The 27,008-nt window shown below is 36.3% G+C and overlaps 1 protein-coding gene across 1 annotated transcript in view; it reads right to left on the reverse strand.

The window, feature by feature from the left end:
* LOC145664420 (uncharacterized) overlaps nucleotides 1-26,514 on the reverse strand; it is a 50,580-nt gene extending 24,066 nt beyond the window's left edge. The window contains exon 1 of the mRNA XM_081731103.1: nucleotides 25,793-26,514. Within this exon, the coding sequence (XP_081587229.1) occupies nucleotides 25,793-26,102 (310 nt within the window). The 5' untranslated portion in view covers nucleotides 26,103-26,514. The remainder of the gene's footprint in view (nucleotides 1-25,792) is intronic.
* Between the last annotated feature and the right edge of the window lie 494 nt (nucleotides 26,515-27,008).

Consider the following 27,008-nt stretch of genomic DNA (forward strand, 5'->3'; position numbering starts at 1 on the left):
TAATTTCTTCGGGGAAAGGCCAAGCGAGGGAGAGAACTTTTTGAGAAGAAGAAACTATTTTTTGTTTACCTATTATAATAGTTTTATATTACTTGACTTACATTACAATACAACTTGTCTGGTTGGGGACTTGGGGACGGACAATCCCACTGGGGGGGGGGGGGGGTTACCCATCTCCTTGCCTCATCTAACGTCGCCTCATCTTAACACAACGTGTCAAAATCAAAAATAAATTATAACTGTGTACTATTATTGCAAACTACAAAAAAATGCATAGATTTTGTGTTGCATTGATGCAAATCATAGAATGGGACCAAGTTGACGGAAAGGATAGGGGTGTTATTCGTCCCGGAAAAACCGGGACCGTCACGAAATCGAGATCTGCATCCCGGCGTCCCGAAAATATTTCTCGGGACACTTAAATGTCCCAGATTTCAGCGAAGATGAAAGGAAGGGAGTGTTATAGTTTGCTTTTTTCACAGGATTAGGTTTATAATTAGTCTCTTAACAAAAATAAAGTAAAAATTCAGCAAAAGTTCTTTGAAGATAACAAACGCCGCCAGAACATATTGAAATGAATTAACCGTTCTTTTTTTAAAAAAAAAAAAAAAAAAGTTACAACAGGAATAGACAAAACGTGTGAAAGGAAACATCATACCTTGAATGAGCTGAAACAGACTCTGAAAGCCACGAAATATAACAGTTCCTGAGAAATTAAAAAAAAATGCTTACCAGGGAGAGGGGTAAATCATCTACTTATGTTTGCTTAACTACTTAGGAGGTCTACTAAAATGGCTAAAAATGTGATTACGTAAAACTTGAACAACTCTATCTAATGGAAAAAAGTAAATTAGTATATAACACTTCTTTTCATTTTAAGCATTTCAAAGATTCTCGTAATTTAGCAGCGTCCCGGGTTTTTATTTTTGAAATGTGGCAACCCTAAGAAAGCATTTTCCGGCACTATTTTAAGCTCTATGTTGGTTTATATTTATTTCATGGTTCCGATCTTATACATATGTAACACTAAAACAGTGTTTAAAATCTGCTATTTGGGTGAATTAGTGTTGCTCACAAAACTTGAAAAATTTATCCTTTCATTTCGATTCTAGTTTCGAAATCGAGATGAGAAAATGTCTCGTCTCGAATTTATAAACACTCATCTCGTAGTAGAGTAGAGTAGATTTTGAGTTTATCGTCCCGTTCAGCAGCGAGGCTATATGAGACGTGGACCTACTGATTAACGTGGAGTCCGAACCACATGAGCTCCCGCCGGGAATCGAACCCGGGTCTTCCGCGCCAAAGGCGCGTACGCTAACCGCTTAGCCATGGAGGAGCTCGACACACTTATCTCGGTTTCAAGACGAGACGAAATTTGTCATCTCGTGAGCGACACTAATTTCAATTCAATTAATGTTGCTGCTATTTTTAGAATGGTGTACTGTAGAAATATAGGGCTAACTACTTTCTACCACTAGATTTTTTATTTACATATGGGTTAGAAATAAAGTTACCAATAGAAATAAAGCTTCCTTGGTGTAGACAGAATTTAACTCCCTATGTGTGGTTAAACTCTATTGAAATTGGGCAATTTAATCCAAAGTTATCAATAAAGAAAAGTTGATGAGAAAACACTTCTGTTTTCGATTTGCTAAAGATTGGTTTGATTTAACAGGGAAATGAGCAAGAATTCTACTATCATGAAAAATGTACGTGTTTTGTTCTACACTGGGACAGGTTTTATGTACTCTTCGAGCGTCATATAACGTGCTTTGCTGAATTGATCATGTTAGAATCAAATGAGGTGGAATTAAATACATTAATAATTGAAATATGTAAAGTACGTATTGAGGAGTAACATTCACTAACCCTTCTACTATCTAGAAGTTGAATTCGAATATAAACTTTGAAGGATTTATCAGTCAACTTGTATGACTGTCTAATAATAGACGCCAACTTCCCTTTGAAGCTGAACGTCTGGAAACATCTGCTGCCTCACGAGAAGAATACTTGTAACAAAAATAGTTTCCATCCAGATATACACAACATTCACTCAACGCATATACAGAGACAGTTGCAGAACTCTTTTCTAACTGCCCTCAAGCTCTATGTTTCACCCTTATGAAATGAAGCACAATTATGTGCTCTAAGGTTGATAGCAAATACAGATGAATTACGATTCAAGCGTTAATGCAATAGGTATCTATGGTTCGTATTCAAAACCAATATCGAGGGTCAATATTGCAGGTGATAATATTCGAGAAATGACTAACTTTTGTTAAAAAGGAAACATTCGACTCATTGACACTAATGATCTTTCGACAGTTCTTCTGCAAATAAGAAAAGTTAGTTTCGTTTGTGATATCACTATAGTGGGAATTCTCCTCATAGGCAAAACTCACAGTCATTTTGAGAATATTTATCAACCATCCTTCTTAGCTAAATTAGAATGGGACCCGTTACACAGCAGTTTTTTTTTTTTTAAGATAGCGTTGAGTTAGGTCATTAAAACTATTTTTAGGAAACATATGGTTTTTCAATTGATATATATAGTAACAAAGGTTCAGCTGAGAATTGTTTAGTTTACTTTTCTGCCAAGTAAATATTGTATAATATTGTTTTGCGGATTTTATATGTTTATTAACTGCAAAGCTCACATAGAAATATTTAAAAAGAAAATGACAACAAATATGTCCAAACAAGCGAGCCCAAACGGCCTCGAGCTCGATAATTCAGAGAGAGTGTGAGCTTAATAGAGGATAATGAAACCAAACCTAATGAGGTAAATAGGAATAAGATTGAGCTAGTGCGAGCGGCATTGAAAATAGCAAGTTCGAGCACAGAGAATGCGAATCTGAGTTATACTGAGCTTCATTAAGATTAGTCAGTACGATCTCCATTGAGGGTAGTGAATAAACTAGGGATGGCCAATTCCGGAAAGTAATTTCGGTAAAATTTCGGAATTCGGAAAAGTTCCGATGTCGGAAAAAATCCGAAATTAGGAAAAATCTGGAAGATTCCGATTTTGGAAAGTTTCGGGAATTTTCTAAATTCCAGATTTTTTCTGAATTCCGGAATTTCCTAAATTTTGTAATTTTTCTGATTTCCGGTAATTTTCCGAAATCCGGATTTTTTCGAATTCCAGAATTTTTCCGAAATCCAGAAAGTGAAATTTCCGATTCCGGAAAATTTTGGCCATTCCTAGAATAAGTCCGAGACCGAGTGATCCCAGACGTAAATATTTATCTCTGTATTGAACGTAAATTTACAGTCTTTCTTCCAGATGCTTGGGAAATAGGACTATAGAAGCAACACAGGAGAGAAAGTAATTGTTTTCTATTATATTCAAGTTCCTGATTACCGTTCTTTACTATTTATCGTAGGATCATGGTTTATACCTCCTTTTTTTCTGGAAAGAGCATACTTTCCAACGGTAGGACTCACTTGACCGTATTGTACACTAGAAACGGGAAAATGTGGAAAAACTGAGAGATTATTCGAAAAAAAAATTGAAATTTTTGCGCCCTTCTGGCCAGGGCCTTTGTTGACGAAGGGATTTATTTTTAAAAAAAATACGTTGTTATATGCATAATACGTGTGCAAAATTTTAATCTGCTGTCTTGAAAACTAAGGTCGGGAGAAATTTTTGAAAGGCTGAAGGTAATCCCCATTTACACACATGTATATATATTATAAAAATTTACTGTGTCATCATTATTTGACTAACAGTCATGGCTCAAGCGCCATTTTCTTCAGTATAACGAGCCCTTTCCAACGGTACCATTTACATGTCCGTATCGTACAAATGAATCGGAAAATTTCGGAAAATCCCGTAATTTTTGTTGAAAATTCTCCCGGAACATTTTGTCCCTCTGACTCGGGCCTGGGTTCACGTAGGGCTCTGAATTTAAAAAAAAAAAATGCGTTGTTATGTACATAATACGTGTGTAAAATTTCAATCTTGTATCTTGAAAACAAAGGACGAGAAAAATTATTGAAAGTCTGAATTTAGGCCATATATCTATATTTATATCTATATCTATGTCTATACATACAGTATGGCGCTAAATTCGTTGTACAAAAGCAGAGGCGTGATTCCCGAGAGTAAAACAAACAAAAAAGTTCCAATAAACATAGGGCGAAAACCCCATCGTTTACGTGTTATAGGCTGCCAAAATCATGAAAAAATAAATTTTAAAGGTTCATAGCTCCAAACCTATGGGATCTACCTTAGTCGGGTCAAGACCACTTAGGAACTAGTACCGGTATGTGCCCTATTAAGAAATGCGTCTTTCAGAATCCTGAGCTGCTTCCACAACAATTTTTAAAGTGGGAGTTTGACTACGGGCTTATGATATAAAATACTCTCCAAATACCTCCATAAAAATTGTTGCGTGAGTACCTTAGGATTCTAAAACACGTATTTTTGGATAGAGCACATACTAGTTCCTAAGTAAAGTATTGAGCCGACTACAGTAGGTCCCATAGTTTTGGAGCTATGGACCTTTAGAATTCATTTTTTCATGTTTTTGGCAGCCTATAACACATAAACGAAGGGGTTTTCGCACTATGTTTATAGGAACTTTTTTGTTTGTTTTACTCTCAGGAATCACTCCTCTGCTTTTGTACAACGAATTTAGCGCCATACTGTATATAAACAATAATGAACAAAAGCACACGCTGTTTTCGTCATACAACCAAGTAGCTCCAGGTATCCAATTCATGTCGCCATCAAACGCTTTCTTCCTTGGAGCTGCTCTCTCAGCTGAATCAAGAAGAACTCTATTAACTGAGAAGATTAACCAGTTAGACATGTATTTCTCACGTCTATCATCAATATCTGCTCATTCTGCCTTTTACTTACTAAGAACATCATTTTCCATCCCAAGATTATTATTTTTCCTGCGATGTTCATCTTCATGGAAAGAAGAGGATTTATTAGAAAGATATGACAACAGTATAAAATCTGGTTTGGAGTCTATCCTAAATTGTGTCCTTGAAGATAGCACATGGCTTCAGGCATCTCTTCCAGTTAATCTTGGTGGATTAGGCATTCGAAGAGCCTTAGATTTGGCTATTCCCGCCTTCTTGGCATCATTCTACGGCTCTCAATGTCTAATAAAATCACTTCTCCAACAGAACAACAATCTCCACTGGGATTCTGAAGTTCAAGATTGCTCGTCCACATGGTAATTGTTGGTGGGCTCCGATTTACCCGACTTCAGTTTCAGGGCTAAACAATCCACATGGGAAGAACCTATCATACAATCAAATTTTTCATTTTTACTACAGTCTTCCGACACAACCCAGAAGACAATGCCAGACTGTTCGCTGCATCGTCCATTGAGGCAGGTGCTTGGCTCAAAGCTTTGCCCTCACGTCCTCTAGGCCTTCACCTGAATGATGAATCTTTTAGAATAGCAATTGTGTTAAGGCTGGGAGCAGATATTTGCGAACTCCATAAATGCCAAGCGTGCAAAAATCCTGTTGACAAAAAAGGACTACATGGTCTCTCCTGCATAAAAAGCACAGGTAGACACCCTCGACACTCGAGCTGCAACGACATCATTGTGAGAGCACTCATCTCCGCAGGTGTACCGGCAATAAGGGAGCCAAATGGCTGTAGTAGAACAGATGGAAAAAGACCAGATGGGATGTCCTTAATTCCTTGGAAGAAAAGTAAAGCCTTAATTTGGGACTTCACATGCACAGACACTTTTGCACCTTCCAACCTTCCTTTCTCTTCAATCCAGGCGGGCAATGTAGCAGGTCGGAAAGAGATACAGAAAAGAAGAAAATACAGCAACCTTATGGAAAAATATCAATTCGTACCAGTTGCAGTTGAATCCGGTAGCTCGTGGGGAAGGGAAGGCCTAAACTTCATAAAGGAAGTAGGAAAACGCATCACACAGTTATCCGGTGATGAAAGAGCAACCAGCTTCCTAACCCAAAGAATAAGCATGGCGGTGCAGAGAGGTAATGTAGCTTCAATACTAGGAACCATACCTCCTGGTAAAGCACTGGAGCAGATTTTCTTACTTTAAAAACAAGAGTAATGTGTCAATATTGTTGTATACTAATTATTTTTCATTGTTATTCATTATTGTTTCAACTGCAACAATGTAATATTAATTTACAACTGATGTATTTAGATGAAAGAAATAGTTTTTAGTGGTTTTAATTACAAAAAAAAAAAAAAAATGCTTGATAATCTTGATCAAATTTTCAACATAGATGAGTCTCAGGCCTAGGATTGTTTTTATGATTTAAACTTGACGAAGCAACGTAGGGGAGGAGAACAAGGGCGCCGATGCTGGGGGCCGACGGGGCCCGGGCCTCCCAAAGCTCATTTGGACCCCCCCCCATTGTATTTATGAATATACAATATTTAGCATAATTTGAATGCAATTTGTCTTAAAGTCCTCATATATATGCCTTCTGCATCTGAATGCCCCCCCCCAAATTTAGAGAGAAATCGGAGCCCTTGAAGGAGAAGGAGGGGGATATATATATATCAATTTATGTAAGGTTGAAAGTGACTATTTTTGTAACTTAATAACTCTTGAACTATTCGACCGATATCAATTAAATTTTCAAGATATATGAGGTTCGGATCTGTAAACATTTTTGTAATTTCACTTTAACGGTATATCCTAGGAGAGGGGGAGGGGATAGGGGACATATACATAAAAACTAATAAAACCTAATAATTTTTGAACCACCCAACCAATCTTGATCAACTTTTCAACATATATGAGGGTCAGACCTTGGGTGTCTTTTGTCGTTTCACTTTGACGAGTAGGGATGCGCACTATACAAGATTTGTGGCTGTCTCGTCTCGAAAATGTGCTGTAAAAGTGGTCTCGGCTCGAAAAATGTATATTTTTCTATTGGAAGAGCCGTGTCTGGACTCGAATTTTGTCAGGAAAATCCTGTTTCGACTCGTCTCGTTCGCATCCCCATTCACGAGTAAACCTAGGGGAGAGGGAGGGGAAGCTATATGTAAAAAAAATTAAAATAAAAATGACTGCCTTTGTGACTTCATCACTCTTGAACCACCCGAGCGATCTTAATCAAATTTTCAACATACACCGCATGAGTTTAGGGACAGGGATTACTTTAGGCTATTCACTTTGGCGATGCAACGTAGAGGAGGGGGAGGGGAGAGAAATTTGAAAATAATCAAAAATGACCGATATTAGTGTTGAATCCATAGTTTTCGGGGTTGATGAGAAAAACAGTGACACTTCTGATGCTGTTTCAATCCAAGTGCAGCCCTGATAGTTGGGGAGGGGGAGGGTACAACGTAGGGGAGGAGATAAACATTTAAAAATTATCGAAAATGACGAATATTAGTGTCGAATCTATAGTTTTATGAGTAGTTGAGATTAAATGACAATTCTGATGCCGTGTGCCGCAGCAGGGAGGAGGGGAATGGGGAGCTAAATAAAAGAATGATGGAAGATGAAAAATATTAGTGTCTAATCCATACTTTTCGGGCTCATTCAGATGAACAGTGACATTTACGATCCGGTTTAAATCCAAAATCAGCCCCACCACTTGGGGGAGGGGGAGAAAGAGATATTTAAAAATATTCGAAAATGACCGATATTAGTGCTGAATCCACATTTTTGGGGGTGGTCGTTGAATCTGTAGTTCTTGGGATCGCCGAGATGAACAGTGACACTTCTGATGCTGTTTAAATCCAAATTCAGCCCCGCATCTCGGGAGAGGGGAGATAATAAAATGTTCGAAAATGACCTATTTTAGTGTCGAATTCATGGTTTTCCGGGTTGCGGAGATGATCAATTATCTTTCTGGTGCCGTTTAAATTGATGCTATTAAAAAGGAAAACAGCATATTTCACGAGTACTAAACACATGAGATACGCAGTTGTGCATTTAAATTTTCATTTCAACCCAGCGAAGCGGGAAATATATGCTATATATATATATATATATATATATATATATATATATATATATATATATATATATATATATATATATATATATATAAAATAAAAATATACTGTATCATTACTATTTGGCCTAGAGTCATGGTTCAAATGCCATTTTCTTCAATTTAATAAGCCCTTTCCAACGGTACCACTCACATGTCCGTATAATGCACCTAAACCGGAAAAATGGGAGAAAACTGAAATTTTTTTGAAAAAATCGCCCCCCTAGGAACACTTGCGCTCCTTGGGCCCGGCCCTAGGTTCACGTAGGGATCTCGAAAAAAAATACCAAAGGTGCACACAATCCGTATGCAAAGTTTCAACCTGATATCTTGGAAACTAAAGACGTGAAGAATTTTTTAAAATTGCCTTAAGAAAAAGTCACGCCCACAGCCCCATGGGGTGGACCAAGGGCCACTGTCAGGAGGGCGCCAAAACTAGCCTCAAAAAGTAAATTTTATAACGTGATTTCTACTGGCTTTTTTTGTTTACATTCTTGCAAAGTAGCATCAATTACTTCATATTTTACAAATTTCACCATGGAAGAAGAAAGAAGAGAGTTTCATAGTACTAGGAGGGCTGTATCGACAAATGGAGGCATGGCATATAGAAGAAAGAGTGGAAGGGGAGTTGGTATTGTTTATAGCGGACCATATTCTTTGTAAACTTTTCTCAGAAAATGAATGTTACTGGATATATGTTATTCTTTTAAAGTGATAGTGTTGGAGGAACAGTATATACAGCACTTTTTTGATTTCTTAGAAGTGACACCGCCGCATCAAACTGTCGGCCTTTGTTGAAAGTAGTACCGTCTATTGATTCCAGAAGTAATGAGTTTGGAAAAAGCAAAGCTAAAAGTCTAGCCCACAAGATTAAGAGTTTGAAGTTCATTTGCTGTCTCGTACTTTGGCATACAATTCTATTCAGAATCAATCTCGTAAGCAAATTGCTTCAGAAAGAAGAAATGTACATTTCAAAATCAGTTGAAATGATCGCAAAAGTGAAAAGTCATTATGAAGCAATGCGAACCGATAGAGGGTTTGAAGAGCTACTAGTGGATGCAAGAGACATTGCAGAGACTCTCGAAATCGATCCTCTATTTCCAAGTGGGTTACAATTACTACTACATGGAAAACCAAACATCAATTTGAGTATGAGGCTCCTGATTAGCTTAGTGCGGATCCCAAAATTTCAAAAATAGCTTTTATTTTCATGTTTTGGATCAGCCCATAAGCTCACTAGAAGAACGGTCTTTTCAACTAAACCACTATCATAACCTATTTGGGTTTTTATGCAGGATCAAAAATAAAGTCAAGGTTTTCTGATGAATAAATGTGCTGACCTTCAGGTGGCTTTAACAGATGAAGAGCATTGTGATATTGAGGATTTCCAACTTCAGCAGTGACTACTGGTTTCACTCTCCCTACTACCAGATGAAAATGCTAAAAGCCCCTTGAAGTATTAAAATACTTGACGACTAATCAAATGCCTGAAAATTTCCCTAATGTATCAATTTGTGTGTGTATTATATCACATAAGATTCACCAGTCTACAATTCTTGCCATTAAAACTGCAGTCAGTATATTTCAGCTTCAACTTGTCTCAACATTTTCTTTCAGGTAAAAATTGAATATTCCAATTTTTTCTAAATTGAAATCAGTTAAGTTGAAATGAGATTACAAATCTTCAACGTGTGTTTGTAGGAGTGTCATTTCGGATTTACAGATTAAGATCCTTAACCGACATACGAGTTTCACGTTTTTTCTAGTACAGAATTAGTAGACAATTGATTAAAATATTAATTCTCAAACTCAGATGGGCAATTGCCCCTTTCTTCCCCGTATTGTGCATAGCCCTCCCCGAAACAAAATCCTAAATACGCCACTGATACAGTGAGTTATCCGAAACGCTGAAAAGTAACGTCTCTCAGTTTTAGTTCTATGTTTCGTTGGAAGCTATTTTACTGCGAATAATGGATATAAGACAGTTTTCAACAAATATCTGTTCTACTTTTTTTTTTTTTTTTTTTTTTTTTTTTTGTATAATACACCTCTTTTTCATAATAATTGCGGTTATGCATATTTGTAACTTAAATTTAACGTGGTGTTCTAGTGATTATACAAAATTACAATTATGAGCACACTTTATGGAGACACTCTCACAGAGGATACCCAAGATCCTTTATACACTATGTACATTAGAGAAACTGATTTTTCAAGTCTTTTGTGAGAAAAATACTGTGAACTAAGAAATTATAGCCTATTCCCTATTGTACAGAGTTATTTTCCTGCGAGTACAAGTTTCTTTTGGAATGTGTTGAGAAACTAACACAGTCTGTAAGACAGTGGCGTATTTTGTGGACTACCGGGCCTACCGACAGCAGCCCTAGAATATTACAAAATAAGTTATAATATGAACTAAATTATATTAATAATTTTATACTTTAGTATATTCTTTCAATAATAAAAGTTTCTGAGAATTTGAATGTATTTAGAAAGATCCATTGAATTCTTTGCACGCAGCCTGTCTCGCCTCGCGAACTTAAAGAGTCTTCAATATGACAACGCAGCAGAAATCACTCTCTAACTACTACTGTAAAAATCGTATCAAAGCATTCATTCCCCTTCGCTCCACCTCCGCCGACAGCGTACTCCGCCAGGTAAAAGCAGTTGCCTCTAGAGAAATCGGTTTCTTGGATGTGAGTGAAGAATAAAAGGAGATTAGACGAGTAATGACAGTGGATTTTGGGGTCTCTGTGAATTGTTTTTTACATCACGAGCCTCGTTCCGAAGCGATTTGCGTTAGCGCAACGACAATTTTGTGTTTTACAGTAGTTTGCGTAGCTCTCACAGACTGAGGCTCCTTTTTTCCTAATCGCCTATTTCAGCGTTCATTGTTACTCGGACAGCTTCCATTTGCTCTGGTGAGTAGGGTTACCATCTATCCAATGCAAAATGTAGTGATACTTCATGCAACAAATAAAGGTAGAAATGTACGATCGTTTTTCCGTAATACTAATAAGATAATATGTCTTGCTAGTGAAGAGAAAATGATATTTATCTAATTGATAAAAGGATGGTGTAAAGTTTTTTTTCCTTATTTTGAAGATTGTATAATAAAGTGGAAAAAAGTCCAATAATAATAATAATAATAATAATAATAATAATAATAATAATAATAATAATAATAATAATAATGTACGGGTATTATAAAAGTTAGTGGTAGCCCAAGCCATCAAACCAGTATACGCCACTGTTGCAAGAGTACACTCTTAGTACAAGTATATTTTCGGCCCACACTAACTTTCCCCCCACCTTGAAGTGCTTCAATTTCCACACTGCATGAGCGTTGACAGTCCGAAAAGGACCAAATACCGTGGCGTCTTTCCTATTAGATAATATTGCCGACTATGTGCCTCTTACAAGGAAAGTTATCCAACTCCTTGACGAGTATCGCATTGAAACTTGCACAAGTGGAAGGACATATTGAAAGATGGAAATATGCTTACTCTTACGATTCACAACGTCATCGAACCGGAAGTAGAATGATCGTTTTCCCATAGCCCCTGAAAGTTATATACTTTGGTCATACATGCCAGAATGTGATACAGTGGAACTTATTATCTCACGAAGACAAATATTGCAAACTCAAGAGAATAACAGTCGGTGGTGATTGGGATCTCTAGTACGTCATTGATGCGAATCGATGTCAAATGCAACACGAAACGATACACCGATCATAAGTTCGAAGCAAACACGTTTACCCTGTGGAGAAAAGGGACGCGCTGAAACCACAACTCAAAAATGGCTTTCTATGATTATTATTATTATTATTATTTTGTTAGTAGTATGACTATTATTATTATTATTATTATTATTATTATTATTATTATTATTATTATTAGAAGTAGTAGTAGTAGAAGTAGTAGTAGCAGTATGATTAGTATTATTAATATGAGCAGTATGATGAGTAAAAATAATAATAATGAAAAGAAGACAACAAATGTTCAGGTATTGTTGGGACCGTTAAGTGACGAAGGACTTTGGCCCGTCTTGAGTATCCTCTAGCACTACTATAAAGGTTTTAGGATACACACAACTATACCCTAGAAGGGCTTCAAAGTCGGGACCCCTCAACCCACGTGAACACGAGGTCTACAAGAAGAAGAAATAATATAGGACAGGGTCTCTCAACCTGGGGATTGCGAAGATGAGCAAAGGAGATAAGTATAATTAGAATCTAATACCAGAGAATATTTATAAATAATAATTATTTTGAATTTTGTTCTGATAGACAATTTTTATTTGTATACATACTGTAAAGAACAACAAAAAATTGGTCTACTAAACATTTTCAACAGTTGCAAAGTTGGTTAAATATCAATTTAAATGAAATAAGTACGATATGAAACTTATGAGAACTTCATATTGAAATATCAGAAGAATGCACATGAACATTATTCTTTTATCATATGACCCAAAATTGAGGGAGTTATGAAGTTTTAAAATTTTCAAACGGCCTCCATTTTGAAATAGTAGGACGGATCGGATTCGATATTTGTAATACGAATGAACGGGCCAAATTTGGTTTTAAACCATTCGTTTTTAGGGAGGTTATTGTATTCACTATATACAAGAAATGGATTCTACTATTATAGAAATAAATGTATATGGTGAGATCTCCGCAATAGGTATATTAAAAATCCGACACAAGCTTATTACAAGTCAGAAGGTGGTTGCTAGCAGGAGGATGTGATAATATGGGGGTCGTGATCGGAATTAGATTAAGAACCACTGGCATAGAATTATTATTATTTCTTTGTTGCCTTCTTTATTTAATTGCCAACCTCATGTTCGTGTTGATTGAGGCATCAGGTTAGCTGTTCAAGGGTCCCGACTTCGAATCCCGGCTGGGTATGGTTGTTTGTGAATTTTAAAACCTTCATAGTGCTAGAGGACACTCAAGACGGGCTAAAGTCCTTCGTTACTTAACGGGCCCAACAATACATTTGTTGTCTTCTTTTCATCATTTTTATTTTTACTTATCATACTGCTACTAATACTACTACTACTACTAATAATAATAATAATAATAAGAAGAAGAAGAAGAAGAAGAAGAACTAATAATACTACTAACAATAATAATAATCATAGAAAGCCATTTTTCAGTTGTGGTGTCAGCGTGTCCCTTTTCTCCACAGAGTAAACGTGTTTGTTTCGAACTTATGATCGGTGTATCATATCGTGTTCCATTTGACATCGATTCGCATCAATGACGTACTAGAGATCCCAATCACCACCTACTGTTATTCCCTTGAGTTTGCAATATTTGTCTTCGTGAGAAAACAGGTTCCAGTGTATCACATTCTGGCATGTATGACCAGTGTACATAACTTTCAGGGGCTATGGGGGAACGATCATTCTACTTCCGGTTCGATGACGTTGTGAATCGTAAGAGTAAGCATATTTCCATTTTTCAATATTTCCTTACACTTGTGCAAGTTTCAATGCGATACTCGTCGAGGATTTAGATAGGTTTCCTTGTTAGTATAAAAGAATTCCATCGTTTCTCGGACAATTGTCGTGAACAAAATAAAAACCATGCATTGTGTCGCGTTCTACTAGCATTCACGGTCACTGGACGATTTAAGAAGATCGTGCATCATTTCCCACTCAGAAGTCACTTATATCTTCCATGCGACCGGAAGCTTAGTGTTATTCGACGTCCCATTAGAAATTGCAGCCGTATTATACATTGTACGAACTGTGCATTAGTGTTTCTTCCAGACCTGTTTTTGGTGGGGCACTGCCCCTCCCGGAGCTCTGAGAGTGCCCCCGGAGGAGACCAAAATAATACGTTTGTAATATAATAATAAATAGAATAGTATCAGCAGTGCTCCCCGGAATACTAAGTGCCGCCCCGGAAGATAGTTTCTGAAAGAAATACTGCTGTGCATGCTAATCTGTAATGCAACTCGTAGTGGTCAAAATACTGTCAAACTTATCGACACCAGTGACATTACTGATTTCGCAACGTGGTGGCCTCATATCTACAAAAAAAAAAAAAAAAAAAAAAAAAAAAAGTGCCATCTGTGGAAACTACCATATGTTATTACAAGAATAAGCAGTATTTTCAGATTTTTAAGTATCACTACTTTGAATACTGTGTTCAACATAAGGGTAGGCCTACTGTCAATGTGTCAGAATTTATTAAAGGTTTGACGTCTCACACCTTCTAAATGTCCAAAGGTGTAAGAATTGTACTCCCTTCGCCATGTACACTCATGTCCAAAATTATTCTCGCATATCTATAAATATGTTGTTGTAGGAATATAATTTCATAACGAATTCGCCCGGTATTTCTTATAATGGTAGTATGTATATAATCGGCAAAGATATGTGGCAAATTTCATGTCAAAAGAGCAGTAAATAAGAACAATAAAACGAAAACAAAACTTTCTTGCCCATTTAGCAACATTTTGATTTACTCATTCTAATTTTCGTATTTATAATTCTTTTCCTATGAAATTTACCAGAAATATACTTTTCCCGATTATACACATAGTATCAGTAATAAAAATACCCTGCAAAATCATTATCAAATTATATTCTTACAAGAAGACAGTTATAGATATGCGACAATCATTTTGGACATGAGTGTACGTTCCCACCTGCTCGTATGCCAATCAAGGTTGCTAAATTGAAGGATATACGAACTGCCTTGACGTATGTACCTGACGGCGTCAAAGGATTTTGTGAAGAGGTTCTTCAGTGGTCCACTACAGGCGACAATGATGCAGACTCAGATGTTGAATAACACATGTATATAAAAACTCATACATTATTGTACTTGAAACACCGACAATAAAATCCAGAAAATGCATTACACTGTTATTCATTAGCGAATATTTAATTTTCTATAGAAAATATAACCTAACCTAACTCATGTGGTCAGGTCACAACGGGCATTTGTAGGAAAATTTTAGGTAAGCGTACTGTCATTCGTTGACAAATCTATAATTTTCTGTCATAATTATGTAACCTAACGTATGGTAAAGCCTCAACAACAAGCGTTTGTAGGGAATTTCTCGTCTTATTTCCCACAGTTTTTACTTTTATTGCAGAAAGGTACCTGAGTCACTACTTTTTCATTCCTACTGTCTCTAGCAGCGAAGTGCAAGGGGGCACATTGAGGTTTGCAAAATTAGACTTTTGCTATGCTTTATCTTCGAGCCAAAAATGGTCCATTTATTTGTTACACTATCAATGTTATGCGGTTTTTCCTATTTTTCTCAGAATTGTGAAAAAGTGACTCAAGTCCCTTTCTGCAATAAGCCAGTTTTAGGTACTAAATTTACCCATATTATGTATTGAGTATTAATTTTTCTTTTTCAGAAATTGGTTTAAAATATAAAATACTGACTAGGACTAGGGGGCGCCAAAAAGTCACTTTGCCCGGGTGAACATTTTGCCTTGGTCCGCCCCTGCTCAGCCCCTAGTTGGCGCTGCCAAGTTGACAATCTGGTTTCCAAACGCATCTGGAATGTTTGACTTGACCAATGAAAAAAACGGTTAAAGACAACACTATGCCATGTATCTAAAGATACCATAAGTCCTAAAAGAGTTAAAAATAACGAAATATCTGTTTTACTATTTTCGAAAATTCTGCTCTTTAAAGGGGACATTTTCTATCATATTCAAGTAGGATTCTGCACTCACTAAATAAATAAATAATAATAAAAAAAAAAACAATATGAAGTTTCCTTCAAGTTGAAAATGTGAAACCCGCTGTATAATCTCTTAACTAAAAGTAACCGACTTCAAGAAAAGCGTTAAAAATGGCAAATAATAATAAGTATTGGCATTTTAATTCAGTATAAGACGTGTCCCGGTGCGCCCTCCGAAATATCACAGTATAAATAAAGGTAAAAGCTTTTAGTAATAAATTCTTACAGTTCTATTGGTGAAGAGCCCGTGAAAGGTGCAGTGCGCTCTTTAAATTAGACGCCCTTGCGAGACCACATCAAAGATGTGTTCTGTACAATAAATACATACAGTTACTGTTGGTAAAGAACCCGCGAAAGGTACAGTGCGCCCTTTGCATAAGGCGCCCTACGAAACATCACATTATAGATAAGTGGTTTTAGTTACCCTGTATATCAGCTTTGTATAATAAATTCAAATACTGACTTGTAGTACAAAACCTGTGAAGAATAGAAGGCGCCCTTTACATAAGATGCCCTGTGAAATATCACATTATATTCTTATTTTATTTTATTCTTCTGTATTTCAGTTTTGTATTATAAATTCATACATTTGCTATTGGCAGAGAACAGGTAAAGAGTATAATCACTTATTGTAAAGTTATGTAGCTATATAACGAAACAATGTGATACATCAAGAATAGTTTGGATAGTCAAACGTACGATGCATTTATGTAATACTACACTGACACTAGTCTCTAATTTACGATTTTCACGGCATCGAAACTTTCACAGTCTTAATACGCATCCATATGTCCGAACATATTGATTATTCCTGTGTGTTTTAAAGCAATGTTCGGATAATCAGTACCTATTGTACAGTATTTCTGAAATATAGCTATATTTATTTCCGTAAAATGTGGTCTTCCTGTCACCACTGCACGGCGCGTCCTCAGGTTGTGGATCGAGGAGATGGCCTCTGGGATATAGAGATTAGCTGCGAATATACTGAATAAGCAGTCACGGAGAGACAAGGGGTGATTCTTCTCCACCTTGGGAAGGCTAACAACCTCATCCTGTTAAAAAAAAAAAAAAAAAAAAAAAGGATTGTTCAGATAAGTTTGCAGAATCCCCAGATCAGAACTGATAACTTGGCAAGAACTTAGCAAAGTAAAATCGACATGAGATTTGGAACATGGAATATAAGAAGTCTCTATAGGGCAGGCGCGTTGAAATTTGTAAAGAATAAGTTTAGAAATAGAGGATGGACCTAGTGGAATATCAGAAAGTTAGATGAGAAGGAAATGGAGGAGTCAAGTCGGGAAATTTTACGTTCTTTTACGGGCAACGGATTAAAAATTACCAACTAGGAACAGGGCTTTTCGTTCACAAACGAATACGTAATATCAGCAATTACATGGGTTGAATTTGTTAATGATAGATTTTCTTTTACTTCTCTTAAGGGTTGGTGGTGTAATATTATTGTTTTAAATGCACATGCCCCAACAGAAAATAAGGATGGCGATTAAAAAAAATAGTTTTTACGAAGGAATACAACGGGTATTTGATCATCTCCTGCATTACCATATGAAAATTCTGTTAGGCGGTTTCAAAGCGAAGGTAGGACGAGAAGACATTTTCAAACCGATTATAGGGAATAAATGTTTGCATAAGGAAGGTTGTGGCAACGGCTTTAGACTCGTGAACTGTGCAACATCCAGAAACCTTATCGTGAAGATTACAAAATTCCAACATCGCGACATTCATAAATATACTTGGACTTCATCACATGGAAAAACACATAATCAAACTGATCATGTTTTAGTAGATAGAAGAAAACAATCTAACACAACTGATTATAGAGGAGTTGATTCGATAGTTAGAGAGAGACTATCGTTGAATAAAGGAAATATTCAATATCTGAAAACAGAGCGTTGTTTCGCCACCAATATCGTTTAATTTTTAAAAATTAGAGTCAGGTGAGAGGGGAACCAGAGTGAAGTGGCGAATAGATTCTCGGTTTTAGAAGGTTCGGAGTGCACTAGTGTTTAGGATATTTGGTTGAAATTAGAGATAACATTAAAATTTCAACAAAACAAATATTGGAGCACGCAGAAATACATAGGAACAAACATGGTTCAACCAGGAATGCACTAAAGTAGCAGAGAAGAGAAAACAGAAGAAACAGTGTTGGCTACAAAATCCGAACGAAATAACTACATAAAATTTCATTGCCATCTGGCAGAAAACTTCCAAAACTTTTAGAACAAAGTAACGAGACTTTTGAAAGTTAAAATTAATTAACTTGAAGATAATAGTGAAAACAAAAACATTCAGGACATGTATAAATGCATCAACGAACTTAAGAAAGGCTATCAACCTCGTGCATATATATTAAAGAAAGCTACGGAACAGTTCTCACTGATCAGGATAGCATCTTAAATAGATGGAAAGATTTCTTTGACGATTTGCTTAACACATAACCAAAATCTAATGCGCGTGGAGAAAGTGAAATGCATATAGCATAACCGTATATTCCAGAACCTAACCAGACAGAAATAGAAATCGCTATTAAAAAAAAAAAAAAAAAAAAAAAATTAAAGAAACACATCTCCGGGTGCAGACGAAATTCTGGTTGACTTAATTTTAGCTGGAGGGAAAAAATGTAGAGCAAGATACACAAACTCATTCTCCTTATCTGGAACAAGGAGGAATTACCACAAGAGTGAAAAGAGTCCCAGTTCAGAAGAAAAGCAACCAAACAGATTTAATAATTATTGAGGTATTTCTCTTCTGTCAACATCCAATAAATTCTCTTCAACATTCTATTAGCATGATTGACTCCATACGCAGATGGAATTATTCGAGATTATCAGTGCGGATGTAGGTAAAATCGATCAACTATCGACCAGATATTTACCACTCGACTAATACTTGAAAAGAAATGAGAAAACAATATCCTGGCACATCAATTATTGACTTTACACTCTGGTAGAAGGGAAACATTGTACAACATGCTTACAGAATTTGCAACACCGAAAAAGGTAAATTAATTAAGATATGTTTAAATGAATCCCAAAGTAAGGTTCAAGGAGAGAAATTCTTGTTCACGAGCTTTCACGTTGAGAATGGCCTGAAACAAGAAGAAGCGTTGTCGCCATTATTCTGGAGAACTTAGTTCAGGAGAACACTATAATGAAAATCAAAGACGGCAATCAGGTGCTAGAGCTGAATTGTATTTGCCAGGTTATGGCGTATGCTGATTATGTAAATTTAATAGGGAATGATAGAACAATAAAAAGGAATGCAGAAATCTTAATTAACGCTTGCAGAGATATAGGCTTAAAAGTAAATGCAAAGAAAACTAAATAAATGGAAGTTTTTCGGGATCGTAATACTGCATTTTATAGATGCGTTAAAATACCAAATAAAATTTTCTTTCGACAAAGTGGATACATTCAAATATCTAGGATCATTATTAACAGACCAAAACCATAATCACTAAAAAATTTAATGTCAACTAGAAGCAGGGATTTCGTGTTATTATTGAGTTAAAAATCTTTTGTTGTCGCTAATTCTATTGAGGAATTTGTAGCTCAAAATATAAAACGATAATCATGCCTGTTGTGCTATATGGTTGCGAAACATGGTCACTGACATAGGGAAAATCGTAGACTGAAAGTATTCGAAAACAAGATTCTTAAACCAATATTCTAACTCCAAGAGGAACGGGAAGGGCGGTAACTTCATAAGGAGGAACTGCATAATTTTATACCGTTTACCAAACATTGTTATAGTCATCAAGTCTAGGAGGCTCAAATGGGCAGGTTATGTAGCCAGAATGGAAGAAATTAGAAACGCTTTTAAAGTTGTAATTGGAAATCCAAATAGGAAAACGACCATTAGGATAACTGAAGCGCAGATGGGAGGACAATATTAAAATGGTTCTCGCAGAGATTGCAATATAAAGTAGTGCAGTTGGGTACGGACAGAAATCAATGGGAAGCTTTTGTAAATGTAGCACTGAACCTCCTGCGTCCACAGGCCATAGAGCTATATTAAGTTGTTGATACATTTAGCTTCTTTTTATTTGACAGAAATTTTATTACAGGAACTAAAAAGTTTTTCTCTATAGTACTCACGCCGAGTCGTGAAGCTTGGGCTTTAAACCAATTATATAAATATTTTCCTTGAGCTTCAACACATCGGAAAACTTCGGTACAATTCGTGGAGCCACTTCCCGAGCGCACACTTGGGGAAACGTCGAACAGCTGAAATTCACCAACTATGTTGCCAAACTTTGAAGACATAGTAAACAAGTATATAAAAAAGGCACTTAAAAATTACCAATAACAACACTGCACAACAATAACTACTGGAACAACTATTCTAAAATGGAAACAATAGCACAAATAGTAACAACGAAAATATAACGCAACAAAAAAGAATTAACAAAACGGAACTTGACGACAATCCGACAACACTGTACTCTCGGGAGATATTTTCCGTGTAGCACGAGAGAAGACACTGACAAAATTTGATGGGTGGGAGTTGACGACCGGAACACACCCTCGCGTTCTATTGGGTTGTGAAATCGATAGATCTAGGTCAAGCTTCGCGACTCGGCGCGAGTACTATAGTAAAGAGGATTTCGATTCGAGGTTAGCTATTTACGTTAATATTAAAACAAATTTGGTGATGATTTTGATATAAAATGGCACCCATACTTTCTTTCAAAGTTCTCTCTCTCTCTCTCTCTACACACACACACACACACACACACATATATATATATATATATATATATATATATATATATATTCCCGTTTGTATGGGCGCCCTTTTAGTAGACTTGTCCACCGCCCTTATCCCAGCACGGCCCTGCTTCCACCTTCTGTGTAATATCGAGGATTGGCGGTCTTATCTTGTAAAACTTACATAAACATGATTGGTGGTTCTAAGATTTTTTTAAGAAATATAAAAATTTTAGTTAATCTATGGGTTAACGTTCATCTAAAAATTTTATATATACAGATTTTATTCAACTCGTGAACAATTCCCAACAATAGATCCTGGCTGCAATTAACGTTAATCAGCAGAGAAACAATATATCATTCGCTGAAAAGATTCCACAGAACGTGTGTGATACGTTAAAATGCTCATGATATTTTCAAATAATAAGCAGAGTTATTTTCTGCATTTTCATTGATGGATACTATTTTAAGCAGAGAGAGTGCTTGATTTAGTTGGTTAACAAATATAATCATTTCAAGTAGATATGTTTCAATGTGTATTACTTCTTGATCTGCTGATAACAATCGTGTCAAAACTAAAAAAACATTCACGCGCATTTGTAAAGTGTGCGTGAAATATAGTGAATTTCTAGTTCAAGTCTAACATTTATGACGTTTAGGCTGAAGGAGACAGATGATTAATGGAAGTAGATGATTATGAAGGAATTCGTAGAATGAGAATGTGGGAGAAGACGAGAAAACCTCTAGACACATTGTCGTCCACCAGAAACTTGATCCCCGACGATTGCTTCAATCACATTAAAGTGTGATTTCATTGAACTTAAAGGCAAGCGTTCATAAAGGGCTGTTCTGTGAGGCAGAATAACGCGTGAAAGATCCAAGCGAGAACATGTGAATAGTAAGTAACATCAAGCATCGTTACTTATGCTATGTTGTCAAATCTCTTATGGACATCAATATGACTGCAGATTCCATATTAAAACAATTAAAATATGTTCGGTTGTTCCTAATTCATATAAGGAACAAAAGCCTGCAATTATTTTTTATTAATTTTTATTCTTCGTGTCAATTGGAAAGACAAGTGACTCCAGAGTTGGCGTGGGTCAACGAAAACTTGACCCATGGCCCACTGACCCACCACCAATCGTGACCCACGATCCACTGACCCCCACCCACCGTCATCCACTCTGACCTACAACCACCCGTGACCCACTCTGACCCACCACCCACCATGAACCACTCTCATCCACTGTGACCTACTCTGACTCACCAAAATCCATCGTCATCAACTCTGACACATGATCCACGGCCTCTTCTCTACTGACTAAAGAATTTAATAAATCTTGACTACTCACTTGTAATAAAACAAGGCTGTGAAATTGTCACTAATCGGAATTAGAATTTCTACGGTCAATCGTTCAAGTACTACTCTGTTACAATAACGGTGGATCTGACCTTTACGATATAAAATGGTAAAGTGTTTGTCAGTGTAGAAATTGAAGCACTTCGAGGTGGGGGGGGGGAATAGTGTGTGCCTAAAATATACTTCTACTAGGAGAGTATTCTTGCAAGTGTTAATTTCTCAACGCATTCCAAAACAAACTTCTATTCGCAGGAAAATACCCCTGTACAATATGGAAAAGGTTATGATTTCTTAGTCCACAGTATTTTTCTCACAAAAAAACTTGAAAAATCAGTTTTTCATAGCGTATAAAGGTGCTCGGGTACCCTCTGTGAGAGTATCTCCACAAAGTATGCTCATAATTGTAATTTGTGTAATCACTAAAACACCACGTTAATTTTAAGTTACAAATATGCATAATTGCAATTATTATGAATATTTATTCAAAGTAGTTTACCTTCTAGTTTATAAAAAGCAAGGAGAGACTTATTAAAATTAGGTACAAAGTTGAATAACACAAATTAGCCATTAATAATACAAGTATACATTTTCCGTAACTCGTAATTTGCCACCTTGAAACAAATCTGAAATCGTGTTTCTTTCCTGTTGGCCTCCAGAACTTTTTCGTGGTAAATCATTCGCAGCGGAACGATGTACACTAAAATGTCCAAAATTATTGTCGCATGTCTATAAATATGTTGTAGGAATATAATTTGATAACGAATTCGTCCGGTATTTCTTATAATGTTAGTATGTGTATAATCGACAAAGATATAGGAATGCGTTCGAGTCGAGTCGAGACAGAATTTTCCTGACAAAATTCGAGTCGAGACACGGCTCTTCCAATAGAAAAATATATATTTTTCGAGTCGAGACATCACTTTTACAGCACATTTTCGAGTCGAGACAGTCTCAAATCTTGTCTCGTGCGCATCCCTAGATATGTATGTGGCAAAATTTCATGTCAAAAGAGCAGTAAATAAGAACACTAAAACGAAAATAAAACTTTCTTGTCCATTTTGCAACATTTTGTCTTACTCATTCTAATTTTCGTATTTACAATTATTTTCGTATGAAATTTACAACAAATATACATTTCCCGATTATACACATAGTATCAGTATTAAAAGTACGCTGCAAAATCATTATCAAATTATATTCTTACAAGAAGATAGTTATAGATATGCGACAATCATTTTGGACATGAGTGTACATCCTTTAGCCAAGAAATAACAAACTCGTCTACTTTGAGGTTGTCTAGCGGCGGGCCATTGACATTAATGATCAACAAGTTAGACAATATTTGAGCACAGTCTATTTCAAATACCAGTCATCTGTAAATTCATAAGGGGAAATCCCCGTTCGGACTCTGTCGTGGAAATTGATAATACTTCTACCCGACGTAGAAATTTCTGCAACTCCTCATCGACAATCTTCTTGTTAGACTTAAGTCTGATAACGAATTTTCTAGGTCAGTTTTGAAATACTCAGAAAGAATTATCACCTCTCCATCACCATATAACATCTTTTCCATATCTACCATGTCAGTTGGCAATGTCGACTCATGGAGAACAGAAACTTAATCTACCACACCTTCGATTGGGTTCTTGCGCATACATTATCAATTAAAGCCTAATAAACTGATGATTTCTTATTTGTTTATAAATTTAATTACACATGAAGGTTTGATGTCCTTACTAAGTTCCCTCCCCTCTAGAAAGCAAAAGGGAACGAGGTTCCGGGAAAGTGTTCAGAGGTGCCTGTTAATTTCCCCTCTTCTTCCCCTTCAATTACCACACTGCTGTTTGTCATGGGCTAAATTACGATGAATTTCAATTAAATTATCATAGTATAATTATTTCCTTATTGACTTATCGATACGTTTCAGTGGATAAAAGGATGAAATTTAAAAGTCCCAAATCAAGGTAATTACACCAACGTAAAGAAAAAAAGTGTACAATTTTCCATATAATTATTCGTAGAGTTCAAACTTAAAATTTCCTTGTAATTAAGCTTACAGTACAAATATTATGTCTATTTTTCTCACAACTTTATGGGTTGATTGCCCTGTACTCTAAGCACTCCATATAATAAACATAAGCATCGGCATTTATTATAGTAGCAAGCAATGGATATATAAAGCGAAGCACTCTATTTTTTGTTTCTGAATTTCTCTCAACTAATATCGATCATTTTCGATCATCTTTACAAACCAACCCACTACCAATTTTCCATATATAGAAAATCCCCCCTCTCCTATGAAGGAGAATTTTAAAAATGCTAGGACATATTCTGTTTATTTTCAATGAAGAGTTAATACACTGAATTTCAGCCCCGTAAGTTTAACGACTTGCGAGATACTCATTTTTTTTTCGCAAAAATTCGGATCCCCACTACCTCCTTAGGATATGTATTATAATGAACTCGATGTAACATCCCAGTTTGGATTAAGGCCTAACTACATACCAAAAGCCATTTCATTTGATTTTGCAATTTGGAGTGATGATCAGGCACACATAGTTACGTTCAATCTTTTACATAATAATTTATGTATTACAGTGATTCGAAAATGTACTTTTTCCAGTAGTTAGCTCCTCTAAAAATCACAGGTCTTGAAAGCCAAGTAGTAGTAAAAGTCCTATTGTTATTATTACAATTAAAAATATCAATATCCAAAAGTGCTTGAAGTTCTTTTTTCACTTAGATACGAGTATACTCATTTCAGGTAAGTAGACAGAAACAAGTAAAAAAGGAAGGGAAATGCAGGTCTTGAAAGTAAAACGTAGACAAATTCACCAGTCTTTAGAAAAGACTGTCTACAATACAGTGAGCAGAGTAGGTCGGTAGGTCAGAGTGAGTCGGTGGGACCCACTCCATCTCTTAGTGACTACACTACAGAACCACCCCTGATTAGAAGATAAGTTATTATAAATGAACAATTTTTATTACATTTTTACGGGGTACATTGGAAGTGTTGAAATTTAAAAAAAAAAAAAAGACTAAAGCATCACATCCTAAGCATTATACATTTCAACACCACACTGTTGTACATATGGGTTGCATATGTCTCAGGCGTTTGTTTCATGGCCAAATAATAATGGAAAAGGAAGGATAAGCATTTCTCTAGTCTAAGATGAACCTTTTTTTTTTTTTTTTTGGAAGGGGGGAGTGTTTTGCCCAATGAACACCATATATAACTGACATTATAATTAATTGTATATGTAATGTATTTGCTTATTACATACTGCATGCAAGAAGAAAGAAAACACTGGTCATACATGAATTATAAACTCCAACCGGAAGCAGGCTCAAATCTTGCAAACGGTGCGAGATATTGAGAAAAAATAATCGAAAAAAGTCTCCCCTTTATGATATCCCTTGGCTTTTTTTTTTAATCGATACGTCTTTCACTTGTGTCTGTAAAGGGACATGTACAGATGTTGTAAGGAATGATAAGGAGATTTATGCTCATATGCGAATGATGCGCTGTGTAGAGAGCGCAGGTTCAGCTAGTAGTAATAACAATAACTTCACGCATCTAAAAGTTGATTGGGCAATGATTTCTCCATGAGTACAGTAGCATATACTGCTCCATCCAAAATAGATTATTTTTCTATTCACAGTTGTAAAGTCAAAGCATAGCCAATTGGAACAGCAAATTGATTTACATTAAAAGTAAATAAATAAATGAAACTTTGGAATGCTTTTTGACGTCCCTATAAGCCATCTAAAGTACAAAATTTGTAAAGCACCGTCCTAATATATTCCCTTTAACGGCAGATATAGCGCTTGAGCATACGCTCTCTTGAAAACTAGTGTGTAAAATTAGAATTTCAGTAAGCTATTTTATAAAGCTCCCCGAATCATGTTTTTTTCGTTGTTTCCCGAATAAATAAAGTACTACTGCAACTGTTCGTTGAAAACGTTACTTTAGCTAAGACAAAATTTATTTATTTTTTATTTAGATACATTACCTAAGGTGGTAGGCGGAGGCGATGTTTCTACTTTGTCATGAGAAGGGTTAGGGCTACACATCACTTGCTGGGAAGGATTTGGAACAACTTGTCCAGCTGGAATTTTAGGATCCCAAAGGAAGACATAGTACAAAGAGAGCATTATCGCAGCCAAAGACACTGAGAACACGTAGGCCATAACAGTGAGCAATCGTATGATTTTCTTGTTTTGCTTCGGTTCATACATTTTGTCTTTGGATTCCTCCCCAGCAAACTTCACGTCATTTTGCTGTTGTGTCTGTTGTTCGCCTGGCGCTGTCCTCCCACTCATCTTGTGGCCGCGCCGAATCGTTTGGGCAAAGGCACCCACGGCTATGGTCACCAATTTCTTAAATGACACACCAACACACACACCATTACTTAACTAACACCATCACTATGTAAACTATGGCTTCATCAGATGATACCACCGATATGAATATTCAATGATCTAATGCCAGCCCTCCGATGCGATGCGCATGCTCTCCAATTTCTGGAACTAGCTGTGCCTGTGTTTAACTAGTTGTTATGAAGCTTCGTATTTCGGTAAGATATTAATAACTATGTATATAGAAAACAAAACTCTCAATTCCCTTTCTCACCCCGTACTACACCGACTATGTCAAAAAAACTTAACAGAAATTCTACCACACGGCACTACGTTTCCGTTAACGATTCCGAAGGAAGCGAGAACTGCGGCGATCAATACTCAGCAACTGGAATTCTCCAGAGTTTCTGCTGCATGGCTACTTAGTGAGTGTTCAGGGTCACAGGGGAAGAGTGAGAGGGAGAGAACAGAGTTAATTCAATTATAACATTACTCTAGATCAGAAGTAAATATATTCTTGCATTCAAAACCAAAAATCGTTTCAAAGATTTTCTATTGGGGATGGTGTAAAACAGTGGTTCTCAACGTGGGCATTAATGCCGCCAGGGGGCGTTCTCCTTTGCAAAGGGGCACGTGGAACAAAAAGATGTTACAGATTATTTAGGAGGCGTTTGGTGGAAGAGATGTAAGGGAAATGAAAAGAAAAGATGGCTATTGTAAATCGAACTATAGAAACAAAATTTCCTTTCACTTTATGCATACCCATTAGTGGGGGGGGGGGGATTTTCTAACTTTCAAGTAAACTGGGAGAGAAATTTCAAAATTTGCATCCAATGCAATGTAATGGTATATACATATCAAAAATGTTTC

The sequence above is a fragment of the Thermobia domestica genome, chromosome 11 (genome assembly GCF_964235325.1).
Source record: "Thermobia domestica chromosome 11, izTheDome1.hap1.1, whole genome shotgun sequence".
Lineage (NCBI taxonomy): Eukaryota > Metazoa > Arthropoda > Insecta > Zygentoma > Lepismatidae > Thermobia > Thermobia domestica.